The sequence below is a fragment of the Nansenia antarctica genome (genome assembly GCF_963989245.1).
Source record: "Nansenia antarctica genome assembly, chromosome: 17".
NCBI classification, from domain to species: Eukaryota; Metazoa; Chordata; class Actinopteri; order Argentiniformes; family Microstomatidae; genus Nansenia; species Nansenia antarctica.
In genome coordinates, this window is record NC_137687.1 from 6,532,213 (window position 1) to 6,544,712 (window position 12,500).

General features: G+C 47.0%; 1 protein-coding gene across 1 annotated transcript in view; it reads right to left on the bottom strand.

The window, feature by feature from the left end:
• LOC308172884 (chloride channel protein 2-like) overlaps positions 1–12,500 on the bottom strand; it is a gene marked incomplete at both ends in the record, with an annotated part of 96,777 nt that overhangs the window by 16,188 nt on the left and 68,089 nt on the right. The window contains 3 exons of the mRNA XM_080547840.1: positions 6,049–6,182; positions 9,971–10,184; positions 12,218–12,328. Coding sequence (XP_080403966.1) covers positions 6,049–6,182; positions 9,971–10,184; positions 12,218–12,328 — 459 coding nt within the window. The remainder of the gene's footprint in view (positions 1–6,048; positions 6,183–9,970; positions 10,185–12,217; positions 12,329–12,500) is intronic.

Sequence of the window (12,500 nt, forward strand, 5' to 3'; positions counted from 1 at the left end):
AATCGGGCGATCCACCACGGAGGGTCTCTTCAGGGCAGGCTTCAGGGGCTTCTGGGAAGCGGTGCGGGTGGGACTGAAGGAAGACTCCTCGGTAGAGATCTACACACACACACACACACACACACACACACACACACACACACACACACACACACACACACACACACAGTAGCCAAACTAAATGTCTGTGTACTCGCATGTATTCAACACAGCCCACATTGTAATGGGACATAATACACAAACAACCATACCAAGGGCCACACTGTGAACACAGAGACCTCTTTCACACTGTACTAATGACAGAATGAAAAGAACCTAAACAACTACCGACCATCTCAGCAGTTGTTCTAGAAGATGTACCGGTACATCAGTTCCGCTATACTCTCTCTCCACCCATCTGTCTCTTTCTCATTCGTTTGTTATTCTCTTTCGCTTTCCCCTCTTAACTTTTCAATCGACTTCTAAGTTTTATCCCAACCACCATTACCATAGACACGCTTGATGGAGGGAGTAGGAGCAGGCAATAAACACATCGTTAGAGAGAGAGAGAGAGAAACAGAGAGAGAGAGAAAGAAAGCAAGATAGAGAGGGTGGGTGAATTAGAAAAGTGAGAGAGAAAAGGGTAGTTAAGGGAACGGAGACAAGATGGAGGGGAAAGTAATGAAAAAGTGATGAAAAAAGAGACATGCTGAGAGCTAAAAACATGAGGAAAGAAAACTAAAAAGAGAGGAAAAAAGAGGAAAGACCAGACAAGAGGCGATGAAAATGAGAGGAGGGAAGAAGGAGGGTGCAGAAGAAAGAAGAAAAAGAGAGAGAGAGCACCGAGAAAAGAGTGAGAGAGATGGAGAGGGCAAGAGAGAGAACGCTGAGAGAGCTAAATAAGGCTGTGTGATGAATAGCAGGATATCCGAGGCATGGCGTCTTGGGGGGGGGAAAGACGGAGGAATCGCTGGTTCTCTCCCGTCCTGCTGTGAAAGGCTGAGTAGATCCCCCCCCCCCCCCCCCCCCCTCAGCCTGGGGCGGGGTGCAGAGGCAGTACAGGGGGGAGTGTGAGGGTATGAGTATGAGTTTGTGTGTGTGTGTGTGTGTGTGTGGTGTGTGTGTGTGGTGTGTGAGTGTGTGTGTGTGTGTGTGTGTGAGTGTGTGTGTGTGTGTGTGTGTGTGTGTGTTGTGTGTGTGTGTGTGTGTGTGTGTGTGTGTGTGAATCAGTATTCTAAGCACTGCAGTACTAGCCCCCCAAAACAAAGTTAGACAAAATACAATTTCAGAGCAGTGCACAGTGCTTTCAGAGCAGACGCAACACACATGCCGCACGCACACAAATCTTTATAAAAACAATAACGGCTTATTAAAAAAAACTCCCCTACTCTCTCACAGACGCACATTTCGATGTGAGCCACGTGTTTGGGAACTGGTAGAATTGATCATCTTTTTGCGGCCAGTGTATCGATTTAGAAAAACCAAAAAACAAGAAAAAAAAACAATAGGATAGACCAGTTATCGGAATTCATTTAAGGGACACTTTCTGAATTTTCACTACAAAATCTCTTTCCAACTCACCTTATGAACATGTGGGCATGTGAAAACAGATTCCAAATTCTTTCTGTAGATCAAAAGCTGCTAAATCTTACCCTGAGTTACTTTGGGGGTAATCCCATGGTTTTGAAATCTACATGGTGCTTTACCGTTTCTAAATTAGCTGCTGCCTGTTTGTTTACATCCATAAGCACCACAGTAGCATCAATCTATCACGTTTTTATTATTATTATTATTAATAATAATAATAATAACTTTTATTTGTATAGCGCTTTTCCTGCAAACGTTGCAGCTCAAAGTGCTTTAATCATTATATAATCTTAATTTTATTATTTAGTCATTTAAAGGCAATATTAAAAAGATGGGTTTTTAGTCTTGACTTGAACATATTTGCTGAGGTTGCATCCCTAATGTAAACTGGCAGTGCATTCCACAATTTGGGTGCATAAAATGAGAATGCAGCCTCACCAAATCTCTTCTTTTGTACATGTGGTACACAGAGAAAACCAGCGTCAGAAGACCCGAGAGCTCTATTGGGCTGATATGCTAGCAAAAGGTCTTTCAAATATTCTGGTGCTGTGCCAGTGAGAGCTTTATAAACAAGCAGAAGGATCTTGAAATCTATTCTGAACTCAACAGGAAGCCGTAGAGTCTCTAAAATAGGAGTTATATGAGCTTGTCTGCTTGTTTTGGTTAAAACTCTCGCTGCTGCATTTTGTACAAATTATTTAGTTAATTAATTAATTAATAAAATTAATTAATTAAATAATTAATTACAACGAATTAATATATTATTAAGAATAATAACAAAACAAAACAAAAAATATATAATATATACGTATAATATCATAGTAATAGATTTAAATTAAAAGTGCTTTTCTCAGACTCATGGACACTGTACTTTAGAATTGAAAAAATTAAATTGTAGTCAAGATAAAACTTTTTTTTTTTTAATGGTGGAAAAGCTCAGGAAACTGTGGAACAGTGTTACTGTACCCCTGCCATGCTGTAGGAAGGCCAGTTTACTAATATGCATCTTAGTTCAGACACATTTTTAAATATTTCCCAGCTATTTCTTTAAAAAAGACCACTAATAACTTGCTGTTGAGTCATGTTGACAATCAGTGAAATGTTCCTTTAAGTTCTATGCAAGGGGGGGGGTCAAGGGTACTTTATTATATATGCAATAGTGTTCCTTGCAGGATATCAAATATTTTTTTTCTCATGCAACAAAAAAACAACTTTCAAATTTCAGTCCACTGATTTCACTGTGATGTATTTTTGAGAGAAATGTAAAATAGTCTTTGCACTGCTCTGTTGAAAAAAAAAAAATACTCATGTTCAAGAACTTTTATTCAATTATTCTTAATTGCAAGCTGAGTTCTCCACCCTCCACAATAAGAAAGGGAATATGTTAATTGTTACTAGTATGATACTATTGTTTATGAGGGATAACTGTGTGTGTGTGTGTGTGCGTGTGTGTGTGTGTGCGTGTGTGTGTGTGTGTGTGTGTGTGTGTGTGTGTGTGCGTGACATTGCAGCCCTGTCATAGTGAGAACATCAGCCACTCTACAGGAGTCTATTCGGTTGTTAAGTCTGACGTCAAACGTGACGTTTAGCAATTTCTGGGTCCAAACCAGAGTACCAGTGTACTACAGCGGTAGAATGACAGTTCAATCGTTTTTTAGACTGGGATCTATTCATACAACAAGGGACACAGCACTTTCCCGTTTTCCACATATTGTCAGCGTCTTTGAGCCTCGGAAAAGCGCTATATAAATATAATGAATTATTATTATTACTGAGGCATTTCGAAGAGAGCGCCTCAGCCAACTTTGAACCCGGAAACACGTCACGACTTAACAACCGAATGGAGCCAGACCACCTCAAGGTTGGCTCCAGCTTGTTGGCTAACCCTTGTGATGGCAGAGTGTGAGTCTGACCTGGAAGCGGACCTCCTGGTTGACCCTCTGGCTGCTGTCCTCAGTGGAGACCACAGACAGACGCTTCTTGTCGGCCACCAGCCGCTCCCGCAGATAGTCCAACCTCCGCGCGCGACCCAGCTGCATGGACAGCAGCGCCTGGAGCTGGGCCCGCTCGATGGAGCCCAGCAGGATCATGGACTCTGAGAGGGGAAGGTTGGCGGTAGTAGTAGTAAGGTGGGATGGTGGGGGGTGATGGAAGAGAAGAGAAGAATAAAGGGAGAGGGGCCAGGAGATGGAGGAGGGACGGAGAGTGTAAAGCCTGGTACACACATCGAAATAATCTGGCCCATTTTTGGCCCGGTTTACCCCCTTCCGACCAAGGATAGCAAACGCCTGATTATCGGACGGCTCTAAAGATTATTCTACGAGACTATCCTGTGGCGTGAGGTGTGTTAAGAGTCAATTTCTCCCGACAATCTGCTCGGAAAATGGTCGGGGATGGCTGACGATCGTAAATATTCAACGTGTTCAATATTTACGATCAAAAGTCTTGTTGTGTGTGGGGCGAAACGGACAACTCCCGAATCACTGACTCCGTGGATTGTGACGTGGAATGGAATGTAGCCAATCGAGAAGCGTGGGATGCGAGACCCTGGCAAGAGCGGGAAAACAGCACAACTGCTAGTATGTGCAACCATGGTAACCTCCCATCGCAACTCCTGTTGCACAGAGATCTACTATCCCAAGCGTAACGGCAAGTATTACACCCTCACCCGAGCTGACAGATCTATGTCCGGTCCGTAAGAGGTCCGATCTGAAATCACAAGGTTTGCCTGCGAATGTGGTTGCCACTATCCAGGGCACCAGGGGGGTATTCCACCAGAGGTCAACACAACCTAAAAAAGGCTTAGTATGAGGAGAGGGGCTGGATACCCTAACAGTGTTCCATACCCGCTGTTCTCTCCTTCCTACAGAGGACGGTAAAAAGCCTTCTCTTCTCTCTCCATCCATCAAGTCTATCTGGCAGACATTTTGGCATGCCAAGTTGGACTACGGGGACAACGGTTTATCGTTTTATGAAGGGCACATTATCGTTTTATGAAGGGCACATGTTGCCTGCGTCCAGTAATCCAGGGTTGTGAGTGACATGCACAAAGCTATTGGTCCACCTCTGCTGTCCTCGGTTTGCCTCTGGTGACTCCAAGGTGACTTTCGGCCAAACGCTTGCCTTTAGTTCCCCAAAGTCATTTCGATAACATACAGCAGTCAGGCCACTGTGCTTTTTCCCTGTTCTATTCTCAGCCCTCCTCCTCACCAGAGGGGGCACCCTCTGCCCTGTACATGCACTGTGCATATACATGGCGAGAACAAGGTAATATCAAGAATAGGACCAGATGTTTGTCTAACCTCGTTAACTCTGCACAAGGTTGTGTGCCTAATCGAAGCGGCTCTTCTCTCACTGGAGAGTTGAGGCCATCACAGAGGCCTACAGTTCGTGACGTTAGAATTATAAGGTTCTATCTCCATTTTTGTCAAAATGTAGTATTTTTTACATAATCTGATCCATTAGGTGTTTATTAATGCCTGTGTGGTGGTATTTTTAAAATGTTGACATTTTTGAGTTAGTAATTCATAAAATACAAAGGTTCCATCTCACAGAACATAATGGAATGTAAAAACTTTGACGCTCAATATCTCTGAACTGCCCTGAACAGAGATAGAACCTTATCATTCTAAACGGAGATAGAACCTTATCATTCTAAACGGAGATAGAACCTTATCATTCTAAACGGAGATAGAACCTTGTCATTCTAAACGGAGATAGAACCTTATCATTCTAAACGGAGATAGAACCTTGTCATTCTAAGCTCACGAGTTGTTGGGGACTGCAGTCTCCTGTGGGCATCCGAGTGCACGCCACGGGAGGTATGGCTACATCCTGGACAAGCAGGGCATCTCCCCACAACCTTTGTGAGGTTCTACCGCCTAGATGTCACAGCTCCGTCCATGGTGCATGAATGGGAGCTGCCTGAGGAGGGTATCTAAAAGGCTTTTCTGTCAATCGGGGGGATTTTGCATATGTCCCATAGTGGGGGGATCGAACCAGGCTGACTGAAAGAACTTAAGGTTAGAGTCTGTAACCCCAGTTCTCTGAAAAAGACGAGGGAGACCCTTTACCCATCGCCCTGCCTACATGGTTTGTAAAAGTGTGTGGTTCGCAGGTTTTTAGCGAATAGGGACACAGGAGTGCTTGGTGAGGGGTCACCCTCATCTCCTTCAGGGAACCAGGGTCAACCGTAACCTTAAGTTATGTAAAGACAGAAAACAGCGAGGCCTGTGTGTGTGTGTGGGCGACTGTTTGGTTGTTTTAAGTAATTGCCTTTCTGTCAAAATCGGATTATTTTCTTCGATAATTGGCTTAGCTTAATTGGTTGGCATGATTGCATAATTGAGACAGTCTTAAGCATAGAAGAATTTCTTAACTTGCATTTGAGAGCCGTGCAAAAACGTGATATCTTATTCAACTGTAAATGTGTACAGGGATTCTGTGTGTGTGTGTGTGTGTGTGTGTGTGTCTGTGCCTCACCTGCAGATTCCACCAGCGCCATTGTCTTGAGTTGTCCTGCGAGTAGTACGTCGTGCAGGTCTCTATAGCAACAGTTGAGCGTGATGTACCGCACATCTCTAATCATGATGTCCTCCACACGGATGTTATACTTCCTGAGAGAGGAGAAGAGAGGGGGTGAGAGGAGGAGAAGACAGGGGGTGAGAGGAGGAGGAGAAGAGAGGGGGTGAGAGGAGGAGAAGAGAGGGGGTGAGAGGAGGAGGAGAAGAGAGGGGGTGAGAGGAGGAGAAGAGAGGGAGAGAGAGGAGGAGAAGAGAGGGGGTGAGAGGAGGAGGAGAAGAGAGGGGGTGAGAGGAGGAGAAGAGAGGGGGGGGAGGAGGAGAAGAGAGGGGGTGAGAGGAGGATAAGAGAGGGGGGGGGAGGAGGAGAAGAGAGGGGGTGAGAGGAGGAGAAGAGAGGAGGAGGAGAGAGGGGGCGAGAGGAGGAGGAGAAGAGAGGGGGTGAGAGGAGGAGGAGAAGAGAGGGGGTGAGAGGAGGAGAGGAGAGGGGGGGGGTGAGAGGAGGAGGAGAGAGGGGGTGAGAGGAGGAGAAGAGAGGGGGTGAGAGGAGAAGAGAGGGGGAGAGAGGAGGAGAAGAGAGGGGGTGAGAGGAGGAGGAGAAGAGAGGGGGTGAGAGGAGGAGAAGAGAGGGGGTGAGAGGAGGAGGAGAAGAGAGCCGGTGAGAGGAAGAGAAGAGAGGGGGTGAGAGGAGGAGAAGAGAGGGGGTGAGAGGAGAAGAAGAGAGGGGGTGAGAGGAGGAGGAGAGAGGGGGTGAGGACATGTTTACATGTTCTTGCACGTAGTTGTACACTATATTTATTCATAATATTCACTCATATTGGTACTGTATATTTTGTCTTCTTGAGTATTGTTGTATTGTCGTCTAGCTGTTGTATGTTGTATGTACTGTAGCTTGTTCAGCATGGTAGAATACCAAGTCATGTTCCTAGTGCACTGCACACGGCGAATAAAGTTGAATTGAATTGAATTGAATTGAAGGAGGAGAAGAGAGGTGGTGAGCGGAGAGGGAAAGAGGGAAGTCGTTTTACTATAGGAGCCACCTATGCAGCCAGTGAGAAAAAAAACAACAACTCAAAAACTAAAATGGGGATTTTCGGAGGTGACTTTCATAGGAGGTGGTCATTCCTGAGCTGACTGGTCATTCACAAACTCGGAGCATTACAGAGTTGATGTTGTCGTCCGGATGCTACAGCCATATAGGAGGTGTCATTGTGTGAGCAGTTCCTACCTCAGCACATTCTGCATTTCCACAGGCCTGCCAGCTAGAAACAGACAGCTTTCCTTCCTGCCAATGTGGTGCCAACCTCCGACACGACAGCAGCACTTGTTTCCGCTGCCAAGCCCTGCCCATGCCAACACTTGACACAGGCCAACCCTCTGTCCTTCCACACAGCTCTAAACACAACAATGCACACCTCTATAGCCCCAAAACCCAATACACTGCTTGTTTATTTTGCACTCTAAATATTCTTGTTTACATTTTCATACTGGATCTTCTTGCAATTGGCTAACTTTTTACGCTAGTGACTACATGTTATGCTAGTCAGGAGGACAATGTGATATACTTCCAGCAACTAACGTTTACGTTAGTAACTACAGACACCTAGTGACTACATTTTATGCTAGTCAGGACAATGTGTCCCCCCCCCCCCCCCCACACACACACGCACAGTACCGATCCATTCAGTCGTGAGCATAGCAGGTGGTGTGAGGGAGTGAGAAGGCGCGAGAGAGGAAAGACAGAGATGGAGGGAGTTAGACAGAGATGGAGGGAGTTAGAGAGAGATGGAGGGAGTTAGAGAGAGATGGAGGGAGTTAGAGAGAGATGGAGGGAGTTAGACAGAGATGGAGGGAGTCAGACAGAGATGGAGGGAGTTAGACAGAGATGGAGGGAGTCAGACAGAGATGGAGGGAGTTAGACAGAGATGGAGGGAGTCAGACAGAGATGGAGGGAGTTAGACATAGATGGAGGGAGTTAGACAGAGATGGAGGGAGTTAGACATAGATGGAGGGAGTTAGACAGAGATGGAGGGAGTTAGAGAGAGCAGAATGTCTTCTGCATTACCTCCATTTTCTGCTCTTTAGCTCTTCACCAGCAACAAGAACAACATGACACACTAAACATACACAAACTGCTGTGATGTCAACATCGCCAGACACCACCCTCAGCAGCCATTGAAGATAGATAGAACAGGACTAGTGACAGATACACACCATAGCACACAGTGGTAGTATAGGGAGGTGGTATAGTATGTAGGAGGTGCTCCCTCATCTCCAAGCTCTTACCAGGTGATGTGGAGAGGATCCCCCCCACCACTGGGGTCCCCCAAGACTCCGTCCTGGGGCCCTTACTCTTCTCCCTCTATATACCAATGCTCTTAGCTCGGTTATTTCCTCACATGGTTTTTCTCCTACCACCTGTTACGCAGACGACACTCAACTCATCCTGCCTCCCCCCCCCGTCTGACCTATATGTGTCTCTGCGTGTCTTGCAGACATTTCTGCTTGGATGTCAGCCCACTACCTCAAGCTCAACTTGAACAGGTACTGAGCTGCTCTTTCCCTCCCCAGGAAAGCCTGCCCTCTCCAAGACTTCTCCATCCCAGTAGAGAACTCTACGGTTAACCTCCTCTCAGACAGCCAACAACCTTGGGAGTGATCCTCGACAAGCACTTATCCTGTGAGGTGAACCTCACAGCGACAGCAACGCTCCTGCAAGATTCTTCCTCTACAACAGGGGCGGGCAAACTACGGTGGCCCGTTGGCCGTTTTCATGAAAAATGCAGTTCAGAGATATTGAGCGTCAACGTTTTTACATTCCATTATGTTTTGTGAGATGGAACCATTGTATTTTATGAATTACTAACTCAAAAATGTCTACATTTTAAAAATAACACCACACAGCCATTAATAAACACCTAATGGATCAGATTATGTAAAAAACTCAATTTTGACAAAAATGGAGATAGAACCATAATTCTAATGTCACGAACTGTGGCCCTTTGGCCGTTTTCATGAAAAATAAAATGGAATATGGCCCGTTAGGAAAATAGTCTGAAAATAGTAATAGTGCAATAATGTGCAATAATGTCAGTTGTGCAATAATAATGTGCAATATCTAACGGTCACTATTAGTTGGTGGTTGCGTGAGTGAACTCAGTGCACTGCGTGTGGGTGTGTATATGTGCATTAGGGCTGCACCGATTAGTCGCTCTCACAGTCGATTATTTTGATGATGTACATTTGTCGACTTGCATGTTTATCTAACCCTAACCCAACCAATTCAAAATACTTTAAAACAGATTGATGAAAAGATGGATGAGGAAAAAAAAGTTTCATTAAATTGGGAAAATGACACCATGTATATCTGTATACCTGTAATCAACATAATTTCAAATGGTTGTAAGTATAGAGAGTGGGGATGGCGAGAAAGAGAACGAAAGAGAGAGGTCAAGACCTGTCCCTAGCTCTTTAGCTGTCTAGTTTTAGGTTTTGTAGTTTTAGTTTAGTTTTAGATTATCTTAGACTGTTTTAGACTAGTTTTAGTTTTAAACTATGTAGTTTTAGTTTAGTTTTAGACTATATTGACGGAAAGTTTTAGATTATCTTAGACTGTTTTAGACTAGTTTTAGTTTTAGACTGTTTAGTTTTAGACTATGTAGGCCAGGTTTTGTATTGTATTTGTTTGTGGTGGATGTTGTATGCCTGTGAACAGGTCACACTTGAAAATGAGCCCTGTATAAATAAAGGTTAAATATATATTTTTTTAAAAGACGGATGCAAGAGATGGAGAGGAACAGAGAGACGGATGGAGAGAGAGGGAGAAAGAGCGAAAGAAGCGAAAGAAAGAGATGTCGGTGTGTTTCGTTCGCCCTGCCACTCACTCATGGTGCCCCCAGCCCAGCTCAGGCAGGTAGGGCAGCTTCTTGATCCTGATGATGGAGTCGTAGAGGGAGGGCTGAAGGGACTGGGCCACCGCGTTGGCCAGGATCACCGCGATCATCACCGGCAGGATGTGGGAGATCTGACCCGTCAACTCGAACACGATGACCGCCGTGGACACGGTGTGAGTGACCGCTCCGGACAGGGCGGCCGCACCTGGAGAGAGAGGGGGTGAGGAGAGAGAGACAGGGGTGAGGAGAGAGAGAGAGGGGTGAGGTAGAGAGAGAGAGGGGTGAGGAGAGAGAGAGAGAGGGGTGAGGAGGGAGAGGGGTGAGGAGAGAGAGGGGTGAGGAGAGAGAGGGGTGAGGAGAGAGAGGGGTGGGGACGGAGAGAGAGGGGTGAGGAGGGAGGAGAGAGAGGGGTGAGGAGGGAGGAGAGAGAGGGGTGAGGAGGGAGGAGAGAGAGGGGTGAGGAGGGAGGAGAGAGAGGGGTGAGGAGGGAGGAGAGAGAGGGGTGAGGAGGGGAGGAGAGAGAGGGGTGAGGAGGGAGAGAGAGGGGTGAGGAGGGAGGAGAGAGAGAGAGGGGTGAGGAGGGGAGAGAGAGAGGGGGGTGAGGAGGGAGAGAGAGGGGTTGAGGAGGGAGGAGAGAGAGAGGGGTGAGGAGGGAGGAGAGAGAGGGGTGAGGAGGGAGAGAGAGGGGTGAGGAGGGAGGAGAGAGAGAGAGGGGTGAGGAGGGGAGAGAGAGAGAGGGGTGAGGAGGGAGAGAGAGGGGTTGAGGAGGGAGGAGAGAGAGAGGGGTGAGGAGGGAGAGAGAGGGGTTGAGGAGGGAGAGGGGTGAGGAGAGAGAGGGGTTGAGGAGAGAGAGGGGTGAGGAGAGAGAGAGGTGAGGAGAGAGAGAGGTGAGGAGGGAGGAGAGAGAGGGGTTGAGGAGAGAGAGAGAGGGGTGAGGAGGGAGGAGAGAGAGTGGGGTGAGGAGAGAGAGGGGTGAGGAGAGAGAGAGGGGTGAGGAGGGAGAGAGTGGGGTGAGGAGAGAGAGGGGTGAGGAGGGAGGAGAGAGAGGGGTGAGGAGAGAGAGGGGTGAGGAGGGAGAAAGAGAGAGGAGGGAGAGCGAGATAGGCCTAGCTCAAAGACAAAGAAAAATCCCATGAAAGATCCAAAGAAAGATCCGCCCCCCCCCCCCACACACACACACACCTGTATAGCGGTTAACTTAACACTTAACAATACGGATAGATGATCAAGCATTAATTAATGCATCAACTACACATGTTGTATTCGCAAACCGAGCTGTTAGCACTCTTGTTTAATGTTCATGATGTACTTTGTTGTGAAACAGCCCAACATTATGACAGGGGTATGCATTAACAGCTGGTATCTGCCCACTCCAGGCAGCTGTGGACAGCTCACTGGACCACAGGTAGAGTCTGCTTACCGCCGGGAGCACGCAGATATGGTCTGTTAACGCACCCCCTGGATTGCATGAATGCGTTTTATAAAATGCATCCCTTCGTTACAAGGTTTCCCCACGGGAGCTAATTTAGCTGATGAAAGCTGACTCCGCGAAAGAGCGAAAGAGTACTGATATCCTTGTTAAATGTTCTAACACACTCTATGACACACCTTGGAATTCTGCAGTGTGAATAATAATGCCACGTAATGGCTATTTGCACTAAGAACCTTCACGTTTTCTTTACCCCCGTAAAAAGAAATGTCCCGGTCATGCCACAACCGCAAATGTTCCAACCTCCCAATTCAGAAAATATTGTATTATTTCCTGTTGTCATCAGGGATTTGCCCCCAAACAGACCCATTTCTACCGCTGCACCATTGAGAGCATCCTCACCGACCGCATCACAGTGTGGTACGGCAACTGCAATGTGTTCCGACCGGAAGGCCCTGCAACCAACGGGTGGTGAAAACCGCCCAGCGCATCGTTGGCACCAAACTCCCTTCCGTCGAGGCAACCAGGCAACCCGGTGTCGACGGAGGGCGGCAAACATCATCGAGGACGCCTCGCACCCCGACCACGGACTGTTTGACCCCCCTACCTTCTAAGAGACTCAGGAAGTACAGGATCCTCGGGTCTGTTTGACCCCTGACCCTAACATCTAAGAGTCTCAGGAAGTACAGGATCCTGAGACCCCTTCCCAGCAGGCTGCAGAGCAGCTTCCTTCAAAGAGCCGTCGCTCTGATAAACCTGCGTTAGCTGTTAGCTAGCATGTTGTTGTGTATTAGCAGGGTCCGACTCACCCACGACAGCGTACCCTCCTGGTACAATGGGGTAAATGGTGCCGTCTGTGTGAATGCCATCAGGGAACCAGGCTGCCATGCTCTCCCCGACCAGACGGCCAAACGCTGCCCCTGAAACACGCAACGGGGAAGGGAAATAACATGTTGGATTCACAAACCGAGCTGTTAGCACTCTGTGTTATGTTCATGATGTACTTTGTTGTGAAACAGCCCAACATTATGACAGGGGTATGCATTAACAGCTGGTATCTGCCCACTTTCAGGCAGCTGTGGACAGCTCACT